General features: G+C 34.8%; 1 protein-coding gene across 1 annotated transcript in view; it reads left to right on the top strand.

Annotated features, from left to right (window-relative positions):
• Positions 1-557: 557 nt before the first annotated feature.
• Cenpe (centromere protein E) overlaps positions 558-26,433 on the top strand; it is a 78,708-nt gene continuing 52,832 nt past the window's right edge. Inside the window, 16 exon segments of the mRNA XM_077803421.1 lie at positions 558-618; positions 3,534-3,625; positions 5,775-5,864; positions 5,987-6,105; positions 6,647-6,766; positions 7,156-7,237; positions 7,406-7,473; positions 7,553-7,618; positions 13,076-13,127; positions 14,631-14,718; positions 15,506-15,635; positions 16,717-16,836; positions 17,727-17,885; positions 21,636-21,783; positions 22,420-22,508; positions 24,292-24,459. Of these exon segments, the coding sequence (XP_077659547.1) occupies positions 563-618; positions 3,534-3,625; positions 5,775-5,864; positions 5,987-6,105; positions 6,647-6,766; positions 7,156-7,237; positions 7,406-7,473; positions 7,553-7,618; positions 13,076-13,127; positions 14,631-14,718; positions 15,506-15,635; positions 16,717-16,836; positions 17,727-17,885; positions 21,636-21,783; positions 22,420-22,508; positions 24,292-24,459 (1,647 nt within the window). The 5' untranslated portion in view covers positions 558-562.

Genomic DNA, 26,433 nt, shown 5'->3' with positions numbered 1-26,433 from the left:
AGAAAAAGAAAAAAAACTAAAAGCAGAAATTCTACGGAGCACAAATGACTACTTCTGAATGGGACAGTGAATTTCAACCCTTGTCCTCTGAGGTATCTTTTAAAAGTAAGTGTGGTGGGAGGGCTGTTTTTTATTCTCGTTTTTTAAGATCGTGAATTCTCTTCTGTTAGGGAAAAACTACGTATCTTTGCCTAGTTTCTTCTACAGACTGCAAACTCTTTTTAAGAGAGGTATTTGTACCCCAAATACCTCTTTTAGAAAATAACAGCCTTTTCACCTATTACCAAGCAACAGCTTCCCAGACCCCGCCTCCAAGGTCCGCTCCTCTCTGCAACCAGACCTTTAAAGTCCCCCTCCACTAGAAAGCGGTGGGCGCGCCTCTCTCCTCCCCCCTGGCGCCGCGCTGCAAATGGAACAGTCCACGACGTCATGAGGCCGCGGCTCAATCAGATGCGGCGTTTGGGAATTTTTAAACTTAAAGGCGGGGCGGCCCTAGAGTCCAGGGTGTCGGCGCTGCGGTTCCCAGTTTCCTCACCATTTTCCTGGGACCTAGGCTGGCAGGATGGCAGAGGAAGGTGCTGTGGCAGTCTGCGTGCGAGTCCGGCCGCTCAGCAGCAGGTAGGTGGACGCGACCGTGGTCTGGTCGCCAGTGCGGCCTGGGGCGCGGCCCGGGTCGGAGGGTAGAGACCTTCCTTGGCTTTTCCTGGAGTTGCTACCTTCTGGCCCCGCTGCTTAGTAACTCCGCGGTTTGCCCGCTTTGTGCCGCTGTTCTCCCGTCTGTAAAGTGACCGGGAAGGATCAGAGAGCTAGAAGATACTTCCTGGCTGCGGGATTCGCTTAAATCTTTTTTTTTTTTTTTATTGGTCGTTCATAACATTACATAGTTCTTAATACATCATATTACACGGTTTGATTCAAGTGGATTATGAACTCCCGCTTTTACCCCGTATACAAATTGCTGTATCACATCAGTTACCCTTCCATTGATTGACATATTGCCTTTCTAGTGTCTGATGTATTCTGCTGTCTGTCCTATTGTCTACTATCCCACCTCCCCTCCCCTCCCCTTTTCTCTCTCTACCCCTTCTACTGTAAATCATGTCTTCCATTTGTATTCTCTTGACTTACCCCTCCTTACCTCTTATATGACATTTTGTATAACCCTGAGGATCGCCTTCCTTCACCCGTGCCCTGCACTTCCTTTCTGGCATCGGTGCCTCTCTGATCTCCTCACCCTGGAGAAGTCGTGTCATAGTTACTTGTTTTACACTTAACTAGCTGTCTGAACTCTCTGAGAGCAAGGACTTGCATTGCATTTAGTAGATGCTCAAGACCTTATCCATCCATTCATTCCACAAATTTTACTAATGATTTTTGTATTCACAAGTTCAAACACATAATAGCATCCTTGTCCTGTGGATCTTTCCTCCTAGTGTGAGGAAACAATACAGTAAACAGTGTTAAGTGGTGATATAGGAGTAGTAAATGCTATCAAAAGAAAAATCAAAAAGAGAAATTAAGATTGGTTTTTCTAGCCTCTGGCCTTCAACTCAAAATGCTATGCTAACACTTTTTCTATTTGAAAAATTGTTATTAAGCACTACGGTCTGTTTAACAAATGAGATTGTCAAGATTTTAAATTTTCTATTTTTAAGAAGCTCATTCTCTAACTGGGTGTAAAATAACTACATGAAGAAGCCATTACAATACATTATGATTGCCCAGTGGAGAATGTTTGCCAGAGGAGTCATTAGCCTATCAGAGATGACAGTTTGGGTGAGGCAGGCTGGTGGCTGTAAAGTTCTGACACTTCATGAATGGAAGAATATGTAAGTAACTTAATGGAAGGGAAGGACAATGGTAATCCAGGTATGGAGAGGTAAGCTAACATCATTTTAGGAACAGCTTCAGATTAGTTGATTTGTTTGACACTTAAGGTGTATGCAGGAATTTAGAGGAAAATGAGGTTGAAGAGAGAAGTGACATGGTCCATGTGTCCTGTACCATGCTAAGTATTTCATAAGTTTCTAGAAGGTTTTTAAGGTTTGAATCAATAGGACATAATCAGAGTTGTATTATTTTCTTCCAAATTTGAATGTCTTTACTTTTATATGTCTACTCACTGGATAGAGACAGTTTGGGTAGTATGCACACCTTTATCTAATTGGCAATTAAAATGACAACAAGACACACCTGACTCCAATGGAATTTATTGTTTTATGTTTATATGTCAGTCCTAATTATACTTAAGTCTTTCTGTTTGGGAAATATTAATTTCAAATTCGAAAAATCATAATGCTGTGAAAAAAACTGATCTTGGAGATCAGTTAATACAATTCTCTAATTTTACAGATGAGAAATTGAGGTTCATAGAAGATAAATGGCTCCTTGAAAACCACCCTAGTACCAGCTAAGACTTGAACTCTCATTTCCAAAGCCTCCTGCTTTTTCTCCTGACCAATCATACCTATATGTTTGGGTTCTAGTACCATGCTGTTTTTGTTACTATAGCTCTGTAGTATAATTTGAAGTCAAGTATTATGATGCCTCCTGCTTCACTTCTCTCACCACGAATTGCTTTAGCTATTTCAGGCCTCTTATTTTTCCAAATGAATTTCATGACTCCTTTTTCTGTTTCTATGAAGAAGGTCATTGAATCTGTGTAGCACTTTTAGTAGTATGGCCATTTTGACTATTTCTGCCTACCAAGAACATGGGAGGTCTTTCCATCTTTTAAGGTCTTCTTCAATCAATTTCTTTCTTTAGTGTTTGATAGTTTTCATTGTAGAGGTCCTTCACCTATTTTGTTAGGTTGATTTCCAAGTATTCTTTTTTTTTTGAGGCTATTGTGAATAGGATAGTTTTCCTAATTTCTTTTCTTTCTTTCTTTTTTTTTTTAAGGAAGGATGACAAGCAGAGCTGTATTTTGAATCTATCCTTTCAGCTGCCAGTACTGGGTGGGAAGTTGGAATTGAAGGGCTTCACAAGGAAACTCCCATAAGAGGACTGGTGTGGGAGGCCATCCTCGAAAGTGATTTGAGTTACCTCCCTGGCTCGGTAAAAAGGCTCTAACACAGTTATGTCTAAGCGCCTCTTACCCAGCCAAGGAGGTAACTCAAATCACTTTCGAGGATGGCCTCCCACAGACTGGAGATCACTAAACCCCTATTTAGAGAGTTGAACTCTGAAACTTCCAACATGGACTTTTCATCTTTTCCTTATATATGTGATAAAAGTTATAACCATCTTTTGTTGTTGTTTTTGGTTCTGGGAATTGAACCCAGGGACACTACCATTTTTTTATTTTGAGACAGGGTTTTGCCAAGTTGCTAAGGTTGGCCTCAAGCTTGTGATCCTCCTACCTTAGCCTCCTGAGTCTTTGGTGTTATAGGCATACAGTATCACACTTGGCTAGTTGTTACCATCTTTTAAAATGTTCTTTAGAACATGAAATCTTTTAAGTTATCCTTCCTATAACATGACTTCTATGATCAGTTATATTATACTAAAATGTAGTGTTTTTATTCTTTTAGAGAAGAAGAACTTGGAGAAGCTACACAAGTTTACTGGAAAACTGACAATAATGCTATTTATCAAGTTGATGGGAGTAAATCCTTCAATTTCGGTAAGCTTATAACAGCATCAAAAGTTAGCCTGGGCTGGGGTTGTGGCTCAGTTGCAGAGCTCTTGCCTCGCACATGTGAGGCACTGGGTTCGATCCTCAGCATCACATAAAAATACATAAACAAAATGAAGATATTGTGTCCATCTATAACTTAAAAAAAAAAAAAAGTTAGCCTGTTAAGCCTGTTATCCTTTTACTATTAAGAGTACTAAAGGCATATCAGTAACACTAGATTTGTCATTAAAGATTTGTAAACTGCTTCACTGGAACCAAAAAAATTATTTGTCCATCATGGATGAAAAGAAAGATAATAAATTGATGTTGAAAGCAGTTATAATTTTAGTACCTTATAGCTGAAACTAATGTTTTTCTCCTTTTGTTTATTTATTTATAGCATAAAACTCCATAAAACCAAAGTATATTGTACAGTATCAAGTCATCATTAAGATCTTTCAATTTAGTATACTCTTTTTGCAATTATTTTCAAACTCTTAATGAAGAACATGTTTCTTCTTTATCTGCTAAAATATATCAGGGACTCATCTCTGCTTTTGTGGACCTTATCTAAAGGCATTAAATTCATGATGAGATAAGCTTTGTGGGAATTTTTAGTGGAGGATCTAATTTAGTCCAATAATCCAAAAATGGTTCTGCTACAATGAAACACGAAGGCTAGCTATGCCAAAAGGACTTTGAGGCCTTAAAGATAACTAAATTGATTTCTTCATTGACTGAACATATATAATGTCCCAGCCATTGTTCTGAGCAGTTCATGTTAATATACTTGTTTAATCTTCCTGACAAATCTATGCAGTAGGTACTGTTGCTTTCCCATTTTAATGAGGGACCAAAATAGAGGGCTAGAGTCACACAATCAGCAAGTGGAAGAATTGGTCTCCAATCTGTTCTATTCATGCTAACAGAACTGCTTCCAAATCTGGACAGAAACAGGTCTGCTCAATAATCTTAAGAATGAATAAAAGTGTTGGTGTTAAACCACAAAACCAATAAGTAATGTTTTACAGCAGAGAAGTATAGAAGATGAAATGATTGTTGGTATTAGCATAATTTTTTAAAAAAATTTTGTAGTTATAGATAGACAACATGCCTTTATTATATTTGTTTATTTTTATGTAGTGCTGAGGATTGAACCCAGTGCCTCACACATGCTAGGCAAGTACTCTGCCTTGAGATAGGAAAGTTCCATGAGATAGAAAAAAAGCATAGCACAGGGTTCACTTTTATCCCTGGGTTACTACAATTTTACTACTGCTTTCTTTCAAATATCCACAACCACAGCCCCTTAGCATAACTTTTTTAGAAGGTAAAAACAGTCTGTTCCAGGCATTGTAAATCCAAATTAAGGGATACCCAAGCATTCGGACTCCTGTACTATAGGGGTTTAGTGGCTACGTATGATCATCAAAGATTTGGACTCCTCCATCTGCCTGAGGCATTAAAATTTGAGTCATCTACCAGTTCTCCTCATTCTGAAATCATGTCACCTGAGCAGCCTTCAGTTGGCACTTGGATTTCTCATATACTTCTGCCTGCAGGGCAGATATGTGGTCATGATAGAGCAGCATGATCACTGAATTTCTCACGGCAAATCAGTATGTTTCCCTCCCAATTTACACATCTATTTCCTGTGAGCCACCATTAAAACAAAGATCCATTTTTGTGTGTGTCCTAGCAAAAGCAAAGAAATCAAACCTTAGGAGGGCAAACTCATCAGTGCAAAAGCTACCCTTAATTCTAAGCACAGTAATGGTTCATATCTCCTAGGTATTAACCATATACTTACAATAATTCAATAACAATGATAATTTGTGCCCATTTTACACATTGGGGCACAGAGACAGTAACTCCCTTGGTCAGTGTCACACAGCTTTGATTCCAGAGCTCCATATGCACCACTATGCCTTACTGCCATTTGAAAACACAAAGGTTAGGTGACTTTTGTTTTTTCTGTATGGGTTCCAACACATTATCTTTGTGTATTTTCAGAAGACAAAAAGGTTGAAGAAAATACTTTCTTAAATATCTTGTCATCCTAGTCCCTGACAATTTTATTTCTTTGAGTGATTACTAATTCAGAGTGAGAACACAGTTGATTTGTTTGACATCTATGTTTTTCTTGTTTTCTTAGATCGAGTCTTTCATAGTAGTGAAACTACTAAGAATGTCTATGAGGAAATAGCAGTACCTATCATTGATTCTGCTATACAAGGCTACAATGGTTTGTATTCCTTTGATGCTATAGAAACATTTTAGTCTTGAGCATCTACTCAACAAGCATTGACAGTTTCACTCACTGTAGATTTATTTTTAATCCTTGCATGTGTGTATTTTGTTTTATAGGCACTATATTTGCCTATGGGCAGACTGCTTCAGGAAAAACACATACTATGATGGGTTCAGAAGATTGTTTGGGAGTTATACCCAGGGCAATTCATGACATTTTCCAAAAAATTAAGAAGGTAATAACTTAGCTAACTTCCTAGTAAAAATAGTAATAATTGGATAGCAGTCTTAGAGTTTTCTTTTATAATTATAAAAGGAGGCAAATTTACATTTATCTCTTGAGTTCCATGAGATAGAAAAAAAGGCATAGCACAGTTCACTTTTATCCCCATAGGTTACTACAATAAAGAGTAGATGTTGGTTTAAAAAAAAAAAAAAAAAAAAGAGAAGCAGAAGGTCAGAATACACAACTAGTTACAAGTTGGGTTTGAGTTATTGTTTTCATTAAAATAAGAGCATCTCTTGTTAGGGTTTTACTTTGAGTATGGAGAGTTGGATTGGGTGGTCTCCTCTTATTCATGATGGCACACTTTTCATTATTTCTAAAACAATGCTTTTGTATTTTTATGTTTGTTATGAACACAGAACCAGGGGTTTTATTTGTTTTACAAAGATTATTACCCTCCTTACCTCTTTAATAATAATGGTAAGCGTTCAGTATTAGATTTTCATAAATGGATGCTTTCTGATGCTTTCATACATTTTTTTTCCTCCTAGTTTCCTGAGAGAGAATTTCTCTTACGGGTGTCTTACATGGAGATATACAATGAAATCATCACAGATTTACTCTGTAACACTCAAAAAATGAAACCTTTAATAATTCGGGAAGACATCAATGTGAGTATTCGAGTTAGCTGGCTTTAAAACATATTCACTTATTGGAATTGCTCTGCATATTTTTTAAAAGTATTTCCTTTTTTTTTGTTTTCTTTCTATGGTTTTTTGTTTGTTGTTTTCAAGTGTTTATAGAGAGATCCATTTTTTCAGCAATCTGTGTAGTTTTAAAGTACTGATAGATTAAGTGCCTAAAAATAGCAAGATGGTAGGCTTTGATGTACACAGTGACTTGTGATTATTCATCAAGTTGTTTGCTATTTTTTTTTTTTACAGAATAATCAATCCATTTTTTTAACTTCCTCAAGTTCTGAAATAGTTTATACCATCTTTTTGAAAAGCAAACTTATAAATGACTTTTTTTCTAATCTTTCCATAATTACTGGTTTCAGAGGAATGTGTATGTTGCTGATCTCACAGAAGAAGTGGTTTATACCTCAGAAATGGCTTTGCAGTGGATCACAAAGGGAGAAAGTAAGACTGCTGTATTTCTTTAAAATGCTTACAAAAAATTCAATAATCCCATTTTTAATTGTTAAGCTAAAATAAAATAGGCTTCAAATCGCACTTAGGCTAAAATAAAATCAGTGTTTTTCTTGAACTTTAACATGTATGTAGCTGAAATATAACTCATTTTTACAGAGAACAGACATTATGGAATAACAAAAATGAATCAAAGAAGTAGTCGTTCTCACACTATTTTCAGGATGGTATGTAATTATTTCCCCAATATTTTATCTTTCAAAGTAAGAATACACTAATTTTCTACAAGTTGCCTTTTCTGTCTAGATTTTGGAAAGCAGAGAGAAAGGTGAACCTTCTAATTGTGAAGGATCTATCAAGGTGTCCCATTTGGTGAGTACTAATGAATCATAATAATGTACCATAGGAGCCAAAACAAAGTGTCATTAGCTGTTGGATGTTTGGTTTTATGAGAACTGTTAACTAAATAGGAAAATATATATATATATATATATATATATATATATATATATATATATAAATTGGCAGTTTAACTAGTCTTGTCACAAATATCAGATTACTAGCAGAAATATTGTAGGAAGAATTTAGAGAATATTTCTTTCTAATTTATCATGGCTCCCATCTCCTAACATTTAGATGTAAGGCTTACAGGAGTTGAAGTTTTTTCTAACCACCAAAGAAGTAAGATTGTTTTTTATGCATATCTAAGAGTTTAAGTAATCTTGGAATTTGGAGATTTTTTTTTCTTTAATTAAAACTCAGACTTGTGTGATCAACAACAACAACAAAAACTAGCTAGAATGGGTAAAACAAATTACATTATTCAGGTCTTTTTTTATTTTTTTAGAAACAATAAAAATATATGCTTTATATTATAAATGGTGGTTTGTGTTTGTTTGTTTTGGGGTTTTTTGCTGGGTGCTGCAGATCCAACCCAGGACATTGTGTGTGCTAGGCAAATGCTCTACCACTGAGCTTCACACCCAGGCCATAAACAAGGTTGTAGACTATAAATCCCTTGAAGAGAAGAGTGATGTCATGTTCATCTTTGTAGCCCCAACATATTGCATATTTATTGCAATAAATATTTACTGAACTTTAGCATTATGCAAACTTTCCCTTTTCTCCACATAAGTACATCATTACCTTCTTGCTACACTATACCATAGCTGTCTCTTGCTCCTTCCCTATCCTTTTTCATTATTGATCTGTTCTCCATCAAATTCTTTTTTCTTTTTTCCTGTGTGTGTGTGTGTGTGTGTGTGTGTGTGTGTGTGTGTAATCGGTTGTTTTTAGTTATACATGACAGTAGGATTCATTTTAACAATTATAAAAGCATGGAATATAATTTGTTCTAATTTAGTCTCCAGTGTTTCCCCTTTTTCTTCCCTCCTCCCTCTGCCTGTTTCCTTCCCTCTACTCCTTTTGCTATTTACTCATCGTTTTGTTGTTTAATTAGTATCTTACAGATGTATGTGATGGTAAGATTTACTGTGATATATTCACTTATGTACATAGGAAAGTTATGTAATATTCATTCTACTGTCTTTCCCTAGCCCATCTCTCCTCCCTTCCCTCTTTCCCCTTTGTTTATTCCACTGATCTTCCTTCTCTTCTTTTTTTTTTTTAATCCCCTCCTTTGTTTTGGATTAGCTACCACATATCAAAGAAAGCATTCTACCTTTGGCTTTTGGGGACTTACTTATTTCACTTGGCATGATAGTCTCCAGTTCAATCCATTTGCTGGCAAATGCCATAGTCATTCTTTTTTCTTTTCTTTTCTTTTCTTTTTTTTTGGCTGAGTAATACTCTGTTGTTTATATAATACTATATTTTCTTTATCCATTCATCTGTTGAAGGACATGTTGGTTGGCTCCATAGCTTGCCTATTGTGAATTGTGCTGCTAAAAACATTGAGGTGGCTACATCACTGTAGTATGCCGATTTTTAAATCCTTTGAATATATACTGAGGAGTGGGATAGCTTAGTTATATGGTTCCATTCCTAGTTTTTGGGGGGAATGTCCATACTGCTTTCCAGAGGGCTTGCAGTAATTTGCAATCCCACCAACATATATGAGTATACCTTTTTCCCACATCCTCACCAGCATTTACTATTGTTTGTATAATAGTATGATTGCAAATAGTATGATTGTATAATAGTATTGATGATTGCAATTCTGACTGGAGTAAGAGAAAATCTCAGTACACCATTAATTTTCATTTCTAATTGCTAGAGATATTGAATATTTTTTCATATATTTGTTAACCATTTGTACTTCGAGAAGTATCTGTTTCGTTTCTTTTCCCATTTATTGATTGGGTTATTGGGGGAGTGTCTTTGTTTTTTGGTTTGGTTTTGTTGGTGGTGGTGGTGGTGATATTTTTGGTGTTAAGTTTTTTGTGTTCTTTGTGTAGATATCAGTGCCCTAACCTAGGTATAAGTGACAAAGATTTTTTTTTCCCATTCTGTAGGTTCTCTTTACACTCTTAATTGTTTCCTTTTCTGTGAAGAAGCTTTTTAATTTGATGCCATCCCACTTACTTATTTTTAATTTTACTACTTCTTGGGCTTTTAGAGTCTTATTAAGGAAGTCAGTTCCTCAGCCAACATGTTGAAATGTTGGACCTACATTTTCTTCTTTTTTTTTTTTTTTCCTACATTTTCTTCTAACAGTTGCAGGGGTTCTGGTCTAACTCCTAGATCTTTGATCCACTTTGAATGAAGTTTTGTGTGGGATGAGAGATAGAGGTTAAGTTTCATTCTACTACATATGGATTTCCAGTTTTCCCAGCACAGTTTGTTAAAAAGGCTATCTTTGGTTTTGACACCTTTGTCTTCTATGAGATAACTGTGTTTATTGGGTATATCTTTGTGTCTTCTATTCCGTTGGTCTGCATGCCTGTTTTGGTGCCAATACCATGGTATTTTTGTTACTGTAGCTCTGTAGTATAATTTGTGATGTGGTATTGTGATACCTCCAGCTTCACTTTTCTAAGGATTGCTTTGCAAGGCCTAAATTCTTCAGCTTGATATGGGATGTGATTTAAGATTACCTTATTTGGTTAGAACAATGAATACTAACATACTTGTTTGGGCTGTTTTTAGTTTATTTTAAACAAAATTACTAGACTATAAGACTCAAGAACTTGTTACATGTTATTATTTGGTGTTCTGATAATAATTTAAAAGTAAAGACTTTGCCATATTAAAAAAAAAAGACTACCTTATTCGATTTGAAAACTATAGAGAAAAAATTAATCAACAGTATATTTATTTTCAGATTTCATGAAAGCAAATTCTTACTATTCCATTCAAACTTTATTTTAGTGTAAAAAGTGTATCTCTTATTTTAGTAGACTTTAATGTTGTTTGCATGTAACAACAACAAAAACAAACTAACCTCTTCCAACACTAGTGATTTTTTTTTTTCTTTTAAATACGCTTGATGTATTCAGTGCTCTATTTGGTGATTATCCTCACCTTCCTCAATGCTCAATCTGTGGTCCTTGGACATTATCTGGGACATCCCTTTGGCCTACCCACTTCCTGTAAGAATCTTCTTGGGAAGAATTCTTCTTGAAGAATCATCTTCTGGCTCTTTGGAGGTGACTCTTTCCTAATTGTTTCCTGGCCTTGTGGGGATGATAATATTTAGGTTCTCTCAGCTCTACTCCTCCATTCCCTTCTGTGTCTTCTTTTCTCCTGCCCTTCTAAAAAAACTCAGGAGTGTTCTGTGGCTTTTCTTACTTCAGATTCTTACACTCAGATATTCTTTCACCATTTCTGTATTGAAGATTGCTAAATATTTATTTTTATCTACAGTCTCTGAGATTGCTGGAATTATGCATGCTACTGTTTTCTCAAACTGCAGTATATATAAAATTAATTTCTTACAGCAGTAGTGACTATTCTGCTTTTTCCAGGAAAGCTTTGTCAATTTTAACTCTTTAATTCAATTAATCTTTGTTGGTATTTCTCTTTGTCCTGTTGTCTCATTTCTTATTTTGGTACATTCCTGTGGTATATTCATTTAGATCCTCGTTTCTCTTGAATTACTACATTGATCTCCTGAAACCTGGCCTTCATGACTCTGGTCTTCCTTTCTCCAGTCTATTATACAAATTTGAAATTTATCTAAGCACTGCTTTTGTTATGTCACTTCTTGGACAAGAAATGTACTTCCTCTGCTCCACATGATTTCCTCTCCTAGATGGGGCCTCTTGGAAGCTTTGGATAGGTGTCTTTGGTTAGGAGTACTTGTTCCCACTGTCATGACTTCACTCATGCTGCTTCACTCCTTAACCACTTTGCCTTTGATTATGAATCTGGATCATCTGTAGTGGACACTATGTAAGGACCATTAGACTTCTGATTATTTTAGAGAAGAAAGTATCTGAGATATAACTACAAAACTATAATTACTTTCCTACACCCTGAAAATCTCCACAGAGAAATAACTTAAAGCTCTTTCTTTTAATGTATTCTGAATATATAGAGAGAGTTTCTCATGCTCTGGGCACAATGCTGGGTTCTGAGATTAAAAGAATAAATGATACGTTCCTCTGTTACTTAATACACAGATAATTTCTACTGCTGCCTCTCCAGACCAAGCTGCCATCATCTCACCTGGATTCTGCACTAGTCTCCTACCTTGGCTGCCTGCTACCGCTCCTGTCCCTCTCTAATCCATTCTCTACTCAAGGGCACAGTTGATGCTTTAGAAAGTTGAATCTGATTGTATTAGTACTCCCCGGTATAAAACCCTCCAGTGGCTTCCCGTTGCATTTAGGAAACCTGGAATTCTTAGTCTTGCTTAAAAAACCCTGCATAATGTGTTCATTCCTTCTCTTACCCTGTCTTTTTCCTGCTTAAGTTCACCACTCTGCCCTTTCTACATTTTTTAACACACCAAGGGCACTCTGATTTGTGACCTGGTATGCTGGCTTACCTTCTGTCTAGACTGCCATTTCCCTTAATCTTTTCATAACTGCCTTTCTTAGCCTGATGACTGGCCTTCCCCTACCACCCCATCCAGAAGATGTGTTCTGCTCCTCCCTCTGCTCTCTTCCAGCTCTATTTGAATTATCCACTACATTTATCACAATATATTTCTCACATGTCTTTTTCTCTCTTAACAACCTCCTCCTCTTCTGTAGAATACAAGCTCTGTGAGAGCAGAGACCTCATTTGTCTGGTTCTCTGCTATTTCCCCAGCAACTAATGCACTGCCTAGAACATGATAGATATTCACTTTTTTTTTCCCCCACTATTATTTGTAAAATGAAAGAGGTCCATGCTTTTGAAGATGCTACAGGGTAGTCAAGGACTCAAATGACTAGTTCTACAGGAGTTAAACTATAAGAGTAAGTCATATCTAATAAAGTGTTCTGGGTACATAGTGGAAGTAACGTTTCAAAAAAAATTCAAAGTGTGGGGTAGGAAGAGTAAAGTTGGCACAGCTACACTAAGGAGGTAACATTTATCCTGGTTCTTGAATAAAGAGTAATAAGGGCACATTAGAATGTTAGAACCTACTGCTGCCACAAGTGCTGGGTTGCAAAGAATCATGTTCACCTTGGTAAAGTTTTGGACTATATAGGAAACAACCTACTGTGATCTGCAGCATGACAGAGTATATGTCATAAAGAAAGAAAAACGACACATAGAGACTACTTTGACTCAAGATGATATATTATCTCAAGAAGAAACACAAAAATTTAGATGGGACATTCAGATATGCCATGTATTAAAAATGTTCTTTCAATAGTTTGGACTTTATTATTTCTAATTATCCCTCCTGAAGGTTTATTTTCATTTGTCCTACAGAATTTGGTCGATCTTGCAGGCAGTGAAAGAGCTGCTCAAACAGGAGCTGAAGGTAATGAGAACTAGTAAAGTAAATTAGTCTTAGTGCCTTCTTTTATGGGATAAAAATGCTTCTAAGCATTTTTTTAAAACTGATAATAGTAATTTTCTGCTAAAAGTCCCTAACACAAAAATCGGCATCTATATATGACTAATTATTTTCTTTGAACTATTGTAGCATCTATTAAAAAGCTAAAGTTATGTAATTAATAGATTAGTATATCTGGGAAGCCCATGAGAATTCCACAAAAACTATTTAAATTTCTACAGTTAGTAAGGATATTAAGAAAGATAGCTGAGCCTAGTGGCACATGCCCATAATCCCAGTAGCTCAGGAAACTGAAGCAGGAGGCTTAAAAGTTCAAAGCCAACCTCAGCAACTTAGCAAGGCTCTAAACTTAGCAAGACTCTGTCTCAAAAAAAAAAAAAAAAAAGTACTGGGAGCTTAGCTTGGCAAAAAGGACTCCTGGGTTCAATCTCTAGTACAGAAAAGAAAAAAAGGAAGGTAGTAGGAAGTGTCTTTCCAGTACTAATATTCTGATTCTAGGATACATGGTAAGTATATACAGATTCTTTCATTACACCTTTGCCCTTTCAAAATTTATGTAGACTAATCTCCATTAGAACATGAGACGTGACCATGATTAGCATTGAAAAGAAAAGGATGCTTTTCTACTATGTGAAAAATGAAACTGCATATCATCCCTATGTATCTATCCTGGGAGAATCTTAACATTACAGCTAAATTTTAACTCTATAGGATCTAGTCTCTCATGGCAAAACTGGCTATTTTTTCCAGTTCTCCTTATATGTGTAATAAAACAAATGAAAATCCAAAGAAAGGTAGTGTGGTACAAATTTAATATATAGAAATTAATAACTCTTACAAACAAAACCAATTAGAATTTTATGTGGACAAAGGTTATTTACATTAATAATGTAAAAGATGTGGTACATCTTTTACATAGTGAAACTTGATATCTCAACTAGGAAACTCAACAGATTGCACAAAATCAATGTAAAGAAATCTTTAAATCAGACCTGAATTATGGAGAACTTTGTGAAAATGAAAAAGCATAATTAGATGAGAAGATTTGAAATCACAAAGATGCCAAGTTTCTCTGTGTTAATTTCTGGATTTAACACAATCCTAATAAAAACATCAAGAATGCATTTTTGTGTTGTTTAAATTAGGTATGGTTATTTTAAAGTGTGTATGGAATTTGTGACCTCCTGACTCATCCTCCCAAAGCAGTCTCTCTGATTCTTAGTAATGTTTTTCCTATTGCTGATACCTATTCTGAATCACTTAATTGGTGGAAGGAATAGGAAGAGAATGCCTACCAAAATTATAATACGGTGGGCTCAGGTCCAAACCAAAACGCACATCTTAGCAACTGATTCTTTGATGTCTAATTTCTCTTGTCATTTACTAATAAATAACTTAGTTACCTAGGTTGGGGGGGGCAGTTTTGATTTGTTTTTGTTTTTGTTTTTTTTTTAATCATAAATTTAGGTGTACGACTCAAGGAAGGCTGTAATATAAATCGAAGCTTATTTATTTTGGGACAAGTAATCAAGAAACTTAGTGATGGACAAATTGGGTAAGTTTATCCCATTACACACCTACACTTACTCAGGCCTCTCATTAGGTTGAAAATTATAACACTTCAGTAACACTGGAGTTTATTTACTTCCACATATTCAAAAGCTTTTGGGATTCTGTGAGCATAGCTTCTTATACATATAACTGATCTACTAAAAATACTTTTTATTGTAAGTATTTTTTATACAACTGCAGCACAGCTTTTCATTTCTCTGGTTGTACGTGATGTAGCTAGTGTCACACCATATGTGCAGTCAATACATGTACCTAGGGTAATAATGTCCATCTCATTTCACTATCTTTCCTGCCCCCCATTCCCCTTCTCTCCTCTCCCTTCCCTTTGCCCAATTAAAGTTCCTCTGTTTTGCCCATGCCCCCTCCCTCATTATAGATCAGTATCCACTTATCAGAGAGAACATTCTGCCTTTGGTTTTTGGGCATTGGCTCGCTTTGCTTAGCATGATATTCTCCGGCTCCATTTATTCACCTGCAAATGCCATAATTTCATTCTCTTTTAATGCTGAGTAATATTCCATTGTATGTATATATACCACAGTTTCTTTATCCATTCATCTATTGAAGGGCATCTATGTTGGGTCCACAGTTTAGCTTTTGTGAATTGAGCTGCTACAAACATTGATATGGCTGTGTTGCTGCATTTCTGTAGTATACTGATTTTAATAAAGAATTAATTTTTAAAACTAAATGTTCTGTATTAAAAGACAACCACTTTTATAATAAAAAATTTCTCAATCTTTTTCTTCCCAAACTCATTTCTTGTTAAGTGGTTTCATAAATTATCGAGATAGCAAATTAACACGAATTCTTCAGAATTCTTTGGGAGGAAATGCAAAAACACGTATTATCTGCACAATTACTCCAGTATCTTTTGATGAAACTCTTTCTACTCTTCAGGTGAGTTTGATTTTTTTTTATCTTAATATGGGGAAAGGTCAACTTTAAGAAGAAAAATTTACCTACTAAAATTTGGTATACTTTTTAAAATTGACGTAACACACTTGTTATGATAAAATTAATGTGTTATCCACTAAATACCATTCCTTAGTTTAACTTTCAAAACTTCAATCTTTTATATTCCACTTCCATAATTTTAGCCATAAATGTTATTTTGACTGAAATTGACTTGATATTTTCTTCAAATAACTTACTTTTTGTACTTAATTTGTGATAAAAGCAAATTTTATCAATCCTATGAATGGAAAACTAAGATTACTCACCACAAGTAGAAAGTAACCAAAACTATACACACACACACACACACACACACACACACACGCACGTATATATATGTATTTGCGTATGTGTATGTGTGTATAGGACAATATAAGTCTTGAATTCTATCTGTTGCCCACCTTGGTTTTGTGCTAAAGGCCAACATTTTCTGTTAAAAATGAAGGAAAGGAAAATGAAAAACATCAATGGAATAGCTTTCTCAATGAAGAATTCAGTATTATTTACTGGTCACCTTCATGTTCCCACTTAAAGTTACTTCTAGTACTCAAGCCATTGCTTTAAATAGCTATTGAGCACTGGATTAAGGTCCTGCCAGTAGAACAAAGAGAAAACATTCCTGACTTTACAGAATTTATGAGCAGATTAAAGATTTGTCTTCTGACATGATTGCCTTGGATTAGTATTTAAGTGGCTAATAGAGTTTAAAGAAAGGGGGGATAGTTTGGGCTCGAAGAGGAGCTTCAAAGTATAGGAAGCATTTGGGAGGGGTGGATGGTTTTGTAGGTTCTCTATTGCATCTGTCTTCAAGATGTTTTTCTAACTCTTCTGAAACTATTGGCCAGAGTAAGTCACAGAGCATGGTTAAAAGAACAATATAGAATGCTCCCTGTATTCAAAAATATTAAGCCAACTGGGAAAACTTTGCTTTGGTTTGTCTTCCAAGAAACTTGATTATAGGAAACCTAAATGTTGTTATGACTTCTTTTAGTATTAAAACATATTTTACTTCATTTTTTCCCAGTTTGCCAGCACTGCTAAATACATGAAGAATACTCCTTATGTTAATGAGGTATCAAGTGATGAAGCTCTCCTAAAGAGATATAGAAAGGAAATAGTGGATCTTAAAAAACAGTTAGAGGAGGTATGTATAAATCATTTATTTCAGTATATAGGGACCAATTTAGAATAATGGAGATCTGCCCCTCAAAATTCTAAATTCATGAATATCTGAGCTGCTACAGCTTAATTTTAAAATAAATAGTTTTAACTAAGAAGATATCAACTCATAAAAATTTAACTTTGTTTACTATAAATTGAAAGATTTGGTTTCTTGAAATTATTTTGAATTTTGTTTTTCATTTCCAAAGTTCAAGACTTAAGACTTTTTTTCAAATAAGCCAAGTAGAAATACTTTCTTAAAATGTTTTACAAGTACGTATTAATTCAGTTTAACAAGAAAGACCATGTATAGTTACTTAAAACCATCTTTTGTATTTTCACATTCTGCTGAATTCCTCTTCTAACCCTTAAGTAGTAGCCTAATAATATAGTATAATCAACCTATCATTGTAACTGGTTTATTTTAATCTTGGTCTCATAATTTGTAAGTCTTTAATTTTGGTGATCTCTGAAAAAATTGCCTAAGATATCAAATAATAGTCTTATAAGATGAAAGAGGAAATGTCTGTGTTTGCTATTGGTATACAGATTTCAGCTTCTTTGACTTTTCTGCCTGTTGTTTAGATATTCGTAGCAATTAATAGAACTGTTTTAACAGTATTCTTATCTTTTACATAGTATATAGAATAGAGACCTGAGAAGAAATGTGTAATTTGCTATATTACAAGTTTGAGAAATTATTGATTATAGTAACTGCACATTAGAGTTCTGCACTTAGGGTATATTTTATTTCAATACAATTAAATTCTCTGAGATCATATGCATATTTCATATTCTTTTTTTAAGCTACTTTCAAATTTTTAAAATCTAGCTACATCTATTATTAACATAACCCATTATTACATTCTGTAGGTCAGTATAAAGACTCGGGCCCAGGAAATGGAAAAAGACCAATTGGCCCAACTTTTGGATGAAAAAGATTTACTTCAAAAAGTACAGGATGAAAAAATTCAAAACTTAACACGAATGCTGGTGACTTCTTCTTCTCTTACAATGCAACAGGAATTAAAGGTAATAAAATAAAAGATTACAGCTTAAATATGGTAGAAAATAGGCACTTTTATATATTTATGATACAGTTAGGCGCTTCTTATTCTTTTATACAATATATTCAAGAAACCCAGACATTTTGTGTGTTTGCTTATACATCAACACTGCCTAAGAAGTTCATTAAAAATACCCTATCCCTAATTTCCACATGTAGCGCTTCTTATTCAAGAAGTCTAACATATAATTAAAGAATCTATTTGTAATATTGCAGATGATTAGGAACCACTGGTCACTAGGGGGATGTTTTTGTTTAAAGAAATAGAATTATTAATCTTAGAAACATTGATCTAGAATATAAATCAATGTGGTGATCAAGATTCTAGCTCGTTTGTGTTTTTTGTTGACATTTTAGGGTATAATATTATGAATAGAAGGAAGGACCCTGAATCTGGACTGGCTGAATTTGAATCCCAGATCCATCAATTCCTGACTCTTGGACATTGGGCAATTTCTTGAATCCCCTTCACTGTAATTTTTTTATTTGTGAAATAGCTGGATACATACCTCATGGGGTGTTGTGAGAATTAAGTAAGATAATACATAGAATGTGCCTAATACAATCCTTTCTACACAGCAAATTTAGTAAATATAAGCTATTAATAAATTATTATTAATAGGCACTATGTACAAGTCATCATACTAAATATAGAGGGGACATTCAAGAACTATTGGTTGACTGAGTGTGAATAGAAAGTGGCCCAATGGCACAGGGAAGAGACCTATATATGCAAAAGCCTGGGGCTATGAAAATACATGATGCATTCTTTGGACTTAAAATGTTCTAGTGGTCAGTCCATGTTAAACCATCATGTGATATTTGAATGTGACTTTATGTTAAGGAGATAATAAGAGACTGTGTGTGATGTCAGAATTGCAGAAAAAGCATGACTGCTATGCATATCGGAATAGTTGGGCCTCTATAAGAAATGTGGCTCTGGAGAGGGAGCAAATTGGATAAATTGGAGAGCTGTTTATGGGGTAAACTTAGTGATTGATTGGATGTCAGGAGCAGAGAAACGGAGAAAGAGGTATCCAGAGTGATGTGAAAGTCTTGCTTAGCCTCCTGGGAAGCTAGTAGCAGAATTTGTTAAGTAACAATGAAAAACAGTAGAAGTGCTTGGAATATCTTTTGAGATGTCAGGCAGGTGAAAACGCAAATATATGGAAACAGTGTGGAAGATGGGCAATGTAATCAGTTTGGGCACATGCTACTACAGATCTAAATTAAAATTATGGGAAGAGATGAGTTTGTTCTTTAAGCAAGTTGAGAATGAAAAGCTTAGAATGACAAGGAAAAAACCCCAAGAAACATTTTAGGTAAAGGTAGAAAAAGAAGACTCCATAAAGGGGCCCAGGTTCAGCTCTAGGGTGAAGAAGGATGAATGTGGTAGCTGGGAAGAGAATATTTCAGGGAAGTTGTGATCAGTGGTGTCATGTTTTGCCAAGGAGTTAAGTAAGGTTAAAATAGACAAAAACTATTTGCATTGAGGAACAAGGAGCACATTTGCAAAAACAAATTTAGTTATATGGTGAGGATGAAAGCTGCCTAACAGTGAGTTGAGATAGACCAAAGGGATGGACTCTTGAATATAATAGAAGGAGCTAGCCCTGGATAGGAGACCAATTTATTAGATTTCAACAAACACAAGGGAAAGGATAGATATCAGTGCAAGTTGTACTTTTGTAAGTTTAGTTTTATATTTTCTTTGTGAAACAGATTCAGTTTTTCTGGTGTGATGGCAGTTGTAGATAGAGTCACAAGTTTACAGATATACCAAGCATTCAAAATAATCTGGCCCTTATTGAGAATGGAAAAGAAACCTGACAAGGGAGAGAAAAGTCCTGCCAGGCAGCATAAAGGATCTGATTCATGTCTGTCTGTGTGACTCAGCGGTGCTCAAGAGGCTAATACAGGCTCAGAAGGCAGTATAATTCATCTGAACGTGCGTTGTGTGGAGTAGGTGTGAAGGACAGAGATTTCTGAGGATATTAACCTCCAATGTCAAACATAATTGAAGTGATGACCTATGGACTCAAAGATGATGATATGAGAATCAAAGAGGGAGCTGTCAGGAAGACAGTGGTATAACAAAGACAAAGAAAAAGTCCCTATTAAGCTAACCAGTCAAAATGGGATTGAATAAATGAGGTAGAAGTATAGCAACTATGGCGAGAGTGGCAGATCTAGGTTTATGAGTTCAGATAATGACAAGATTCAAGTGTGGCTTAGTGAGCCAATGGAATTAAGCTGAGGGTCATTGGAAATGAGGCTTTATATATGACTCGGCTTTTGCAATGTGGGCTATGGAAAAAGTTACCCATTTTAAGTAGAACGGGTAGTATACAGTGAGACAGAAGTAAGCAGTGTATCCTGGGGAAGAGAGTTACTCTTCAGAGGCTACATAGTGCAGTGGTTACCTAGATAGGCTCTAAAGTTACAGATATGGGCTCAGCTACCAATTGATTGTACAGCCTTACAACTTCCCCAAATTTGGGGGTGACTATAAAAAGGATGCAATAAAAGATCCACTCATAGGATCATTGAGAGAATTGAATGTGATGAGATGGTACTTATACCTAGGAAGAGACAAGGAAGAATGTTGGCTGTGAAACCTGGAAAACATACGAGGCAGGCAGAGCAAAAGATCTAAAATCAGCACACTACAGCAGCACAGCCACCTCGATGTTTTTAGCAGCACAATTCACAGTAGCCAAGTTATAGAATCAACCCAGATGCCCATCAATAAATGAATGGATTAAGAATATATGCAAACATACACACACGTATATACTCACAGTGGAGTTCTACTTAGCCATAAAAAAGAATGAAATTATGGCATTTGCCAGTAAATGGATAGAAATGGAGAATATCATGCTAAGTGAAGTAAATCAAACTCAGAAACTCTAAGGTTAAATGTTTTCTCTTACATGCAAAAGCTAGAGTAAAATAAAGGAAAGGGTGGAGGGAAGCATAGGATAACATAAAGATCATATTATGTGCATATATAAATATACAACAGGGAACTTCACCTTTATGCCTAGGTAGAAAGAACCAATCAAATATAAATAAATACATGAGCAAAAGGAAATCTAGTAGGGGAAGGAGAATAGGAGAGGGGAGGGAGGATCTGGGTGAGAGTCATGACATGAAATTGAGTTCCATGAATGTATGAGTTTGTCAGGATGAAAACAACTACTATGTTTAACTATAAAAAGAGGCAGGCAGAGGAAGAGAATGCAGAAAACAGTGGTAAGGACTACAGGGTGGGTAGCATAAGAAACCGGAGATGGAGGTCCCTGAAGGATTGAGAAAGAGGACAAAGTAAGAGCAGAGGTAAGTAACCAGTCAAGAGGTTTAAAAAAAAAAAAAAAAAAAAAAAAGTAAAAGCAAACAGGCTTGAGTATTTGTGAAGTTGAGAGCAGAAAGCCAGTGGAAATGACAAATGCCCAGATAACAGAAGGAGTATAATCCCAAAGAAAAAGAATATAAAAGTCAGCAGTAGTTTTATTCACTTTGTAATGGATTGAAACACTGATTTGAAAATTTTGAGTATATTTTCTTACTTTAGAATGTGCTCAGACAAGTAAAATATTAAACTAAACCTAAAAATTCTACCAAATCAATAATTTTTAAAAATAAGAGCTAGTTCCCTTGTTTTATGATGTCTGAACATAGATCTGTGTAAAGTAATTTTGATTTTTTTCCTTTAGGCTAAAAGAAAACGAAGAGTTACTTGGTGCTTTGGCAAAATTAACAAAATGAAGGACTCAAACTATGTAAATGAATTTAATATGCCAGCAAATGTAACAACAAGAAGACACAAGACTGATGGCGCTGTGTTAGGAGAAATTGATGAGTGTGAGTGCCTGTTTTGCCTACATTTATAACTCTGTGTGATAAACACATTGAAGTAAAAATGTATGTATTTTAGATATGAATGCAATGGAAATTATTATAAGAATTTGTGATTTTGAAAAAGTAAACATGAAACTCTTCTAAAATTCTTAAGAATTTTGTAGTTGAATCATGAGTCAGGTTGTTTTGTTTTTTTCCTTCTAATTGCTCAATTAAATTTGTACAGTATTCATAACATCTGCCTTAAACTTGCCAATTTTCAAAGGGCAGCACTTACATAGGAATCTTTCAAAATTGTATCTCTGGTAATATAATCTATTTTTTAGGGGCATTTATAAATCTACTTACAGTGATCAGATCTCATATTTAGAATCTGTCTTTTTTACCTGTATTGTATTAAGGATCCTACATTTTGTCACCAATTCTAACGAGCTATTTTAATTCACAAAACAATATAAATATCACATCTGTTTTTAATGTTATCTTGGCATTCATACTCTAAGGACATATTAGCTAATATGAACTTATTACCTTTGGTCAGTGTTTTGTTGTTGTTTTTGTTTGTAATCTTTAATTTGACTATTAGGGAATGTTATGTATAAGTTCATAGAAAAATTTTTCCTTTTCCCCAAATTTTAGCTCTCTATTTAGAGTCTGATGTCTTCAGTAATACTCTTGATTCATTAACTGAGATAGAATGGAATTCAGCAACAAAGCTACTAAGCCAGGTAACCTAATATATTTTACAGAATATGATCTTTTTACTCTTTTTAAATTTGTTTGTTATTGGACTTTGTTGTTGTAGCACATTATCAGTTCTGACTTAATACCAAAGATAGTTTAGGCTCTAACAAAGATTTCCCTCACTTTTATATTTTGGTTGATAATGATGAGACATCTAGGGGAAGTCTAAAAATTTTATGAAGCTGGTACGTGCTCAGAGGTAGACATTGCTTCTAGTTCTTTACCAGCAAATCTTAGTATCTATAATGTTTTTAGAATTTCTGTTTTGATTTGGAAAACTGCATGGGGGTAAAAGACTAACTAGAAGTTAAGTGGCTTAGGCAAAGGGAAATGAAGGAAAGGGAGGAAGGACAGGAATAGGAAAGACAGTGGAATGAATCAGAAATAACTTTCCTAAGAACATATACAAATATGACACAGGGAATCTTCACATCATGTACAACCACAAGACTGGGATCTTAATTAGAATAAGATATATTTCATGTTTGTCTAAATATGTCAAAATATACTGATATGAATAAATAAAAAGAATAAATTTTTTAAAAAATTTGAAGTGTCAAAATTCTCAGACATTCAATAAAACAATACAACAGAGTAGGATAGTTTTGCTAGATAATACAGAAAAATAAAAGTACAAGTTTTTCCTCCTTATCCATTGGATGGGTTCTAGTACCTCCACTGATACCAAAGCCCATAGATGCTGAAATCTGTTAGAGGAAAAGGCCTTAATAATTTCATATAACCTATGCCTATCTTCCCATATAGTTTAAAATCATCTCTATATTACTTGTAATCGCTAATACAATATAAATGCTGTGTAAGTAGTTGTTATGCTGTATTTAGGGAATAATGATAAGGAAAGAAGTCTACATTTTAAGTATTGAGACAACCATTGTAGGCCTAACTATATTTTCAGTCTGAGGCTAATTGAATCTTTGAATGAGGAATTCATAGTTACAGAAGGCCAATACTGTATAGTTTTATTAAAACTAAGCAGTAAAGAATACTGTAGTGAATAAGTCAATAAGTTTAGATTCCAAGCTACTTTCTAGATTGTCCATGTTCAAAGACATATAGTTGTATAATGTATTAAAATTTCATTTTAATTTTGGAATACAATTATGGTGCCAATAATTATTGTTATCATTAGTTTATGTCTATAAAGTATTATAGGCAAAGTGCCTTTGTGTCCTTGAGACTTAACCTAGGAGTTAGTTTTTAAAGGAAAGAAAAAAAAATGCCTTAGTTTTCTGTTGTTGTTTTAAACTCATACTTTTATCTCTTTCTCATAATAGTATGGAAAGGAAAAATATGCTTCTTTAAGTATGGTAAAACATAGCCACCATTAGAGATTTAGAAGTCATTAGTAAGATCTCTATTTCTGTTTCCTGAATTCAGAGTCATCTGAGAAATAGAAGTCAGACCAATTAGTAGTTAAATAATGAGCTTTATTGTGGTGAAATGGATTTCCTAACAATTACTCTGCCTTTGCAGTTGGACTTTCTTTATCAGGCATAGGCAGACTTATATTTATTTACATGATTTTTGTTTATTCCTTTTTAAATAGAGTAAGTTACTCTGAATTAGATAGTTTACCAAAATATAGGCCGTCATAAAGACATGAAGAAGAGAATAGCCTAAACCATCAAATGACTCAAAGTCAAATTATATTCAGCTAATCCAAATTTTAATTGAGGAAGTAAAGAATATGTGATCTGAACTCCATCTGAGTAGAATTGTTTGTTTTTGTTTGTTTGTTTACATTAGGAAAACTTAGAAAGTGAATTGAACTCACTCCGTGCTAAGTATGATAATTTGGTATTAGACTGTGAACAACTGAGAAGAGAAAATGAAGAAATGGGATTGAAATTAAAAGAGAAAAATGATTTGGATGAATTTGAGGCTCTAGAAAGAAAAGCTGAGAAAGATCAAGAGGTAAGATAGAGAAATATGAAACTTTAAAAGAACTATCATTTCCTTAAGGATATTTCTTTCTAATACTGAGATATTATGGATCAGCTGTTTTACACACACACACACACACACACACACTCACAATTTAGAGAATTTAAGAAATGTTTAGGGGCTGGGGATATAGTTCAGTTGGTAGAGTGCTTGCCTTGCATGCACAAGGCCCTGGGTTAAATCCCCAGCACCACAAAAAAAAAGAAAAAGAAATATTTCATTTACAATGTTATAAAAATATTATATTATATTTAGTTCCATCCATATTATTCCAGGCAGGGGAATCTATCTCTTATGGAAATAAATATCATATAATTATTTTTAAATAATAGAATGAGATTTTAAAAACATCAGAGGGAACCTTTCATGGATCTATCTATTGATGGATTTGTCTTGAGGAAATAGTTTTCTTATAGTTGCTATATTACACACACACACACACACACACACACACACACACACACATACACACATATATATTAGTGTGCTATAAGTTTTATCTATAGCAGATAGCATAGCTATTTCCTGAGACCAATAGTAATATTAAGATCTAGTTGACTGTCTTATATATGCATACTAAGTACTAATGAATTTTTCTTTAAAATGTATATTCCTAAATAGTTGGAACATTATTAGAATGTTCCATTAGTTCCATTAGTTGAAGAAGCTGATTAATGAAATTTTTGGAAACAAAACAAACACTTAAATTTTCTAAGCATATGATATTATGCTATGTGTAAAGAGAACCTAGTCCAGAAATCATCAGACTCAAGGCACTTAAAAATTGTTCTAATGCTACCAAAGGTCTTACTATCAGTTCTTGTGTCTTCACAAGAGAAAATTTAAAGTAAGACCATGAGGTGTAGTAAAAGTATAGCAGAGTTGTTTGTAACAGAAGGAAGAAATGGAGGGCAACACCCTCTGGGGAGAGAGTATGTCCTCTCAGAAATGAGAGAACTCTCTTCCTTGTGTCCCAGTTTTATTGGGGTTAAGGGACAGTTTATGGAGAATCCCGCCCAAGCCCCACTCCTAGCTGTTTATTGACAGTTGGATTATATCATGTTTCTAGATCTCTGCTGCATATATCTTACTTCTGAATATATAAATGAAACCCACAGGAGTGAAAATTTATAATTCCAGTGAGATTAAATAGTGTGCCAAGGACCTAAAGGCAACTTTTAGTCATCTTGGCCCACACCAGACAATTTTATCTGGAACTTGATTTTATAGACCTTGAGACTATTGAGCTCACCAGCCTCCAGGCGAGGAATCTGTCTTTTATCAAAGGATCAATCTCAGAAATATATTTCTCAGCACTGAGAATAATATGCTATTTGTTTGGGGACTATTATCTTAGATCAGGGCCAGGATGACTTTGTATAAGTTGCTTCTCTAAAACATATTGAGTGGGGCTGGGGATGTGACTCAAGCAGTAGCGCGCTCGCCTGGCATGCGTGCGGCCCAGGTTCAATCCTTGGCACCACATACAATTGTGTTTGCTGAAAACTAAAAAATAAATATTAAAATCTCTCTCTCTCTCTCTCTCTCTCTCTCTCTCTGCCCCCTCTCTCACTCTCTCTTTAAAAAAAAGAAAAAAGATAAAAGATGGAGCTATTGTTTAAAGCAAAACCAATACAAATATCTAAGGCTGTGTTGTACACTAGGATAGCTATATGTGATAATCGAGCATTTAAAACTGGGCCAGTATGGGGCTGGTTTGTGTCTCAGGTGGAGCACTTGCCTACCATGTGTGAGACACTGAGTTCGAGCCTCAGCACTACATAAAAATAAAGATATTGTGTCCAACTATAACTAAAAAGTAAATAAATAAATGAATGAATGAATAAAAATTGGGTCAGTCTGAATTCACTTTAAAAAAAAAGAATAACAAATAGAAGGTAAAATATTTCAATATTTTTATATTCATTACATGGAGAAATAATT

This window comes from Urocitellus parryii, chromosome 10, assembly GCF_045843805.1.
Source record: "Urocitellus parryii isolate mUroPar1 chromosome 10, mUroPar1.hap1, whole genome shotgun sequence".
NCBI lineage: Eukaryota > Metazoa > Chordata > Mammalia > Rodentia > Sciuridae > Urocitellus > Urocitellus parryii.
This window is presented reverse-complemented; position numbering and strand designations above follow the sequence as displayed.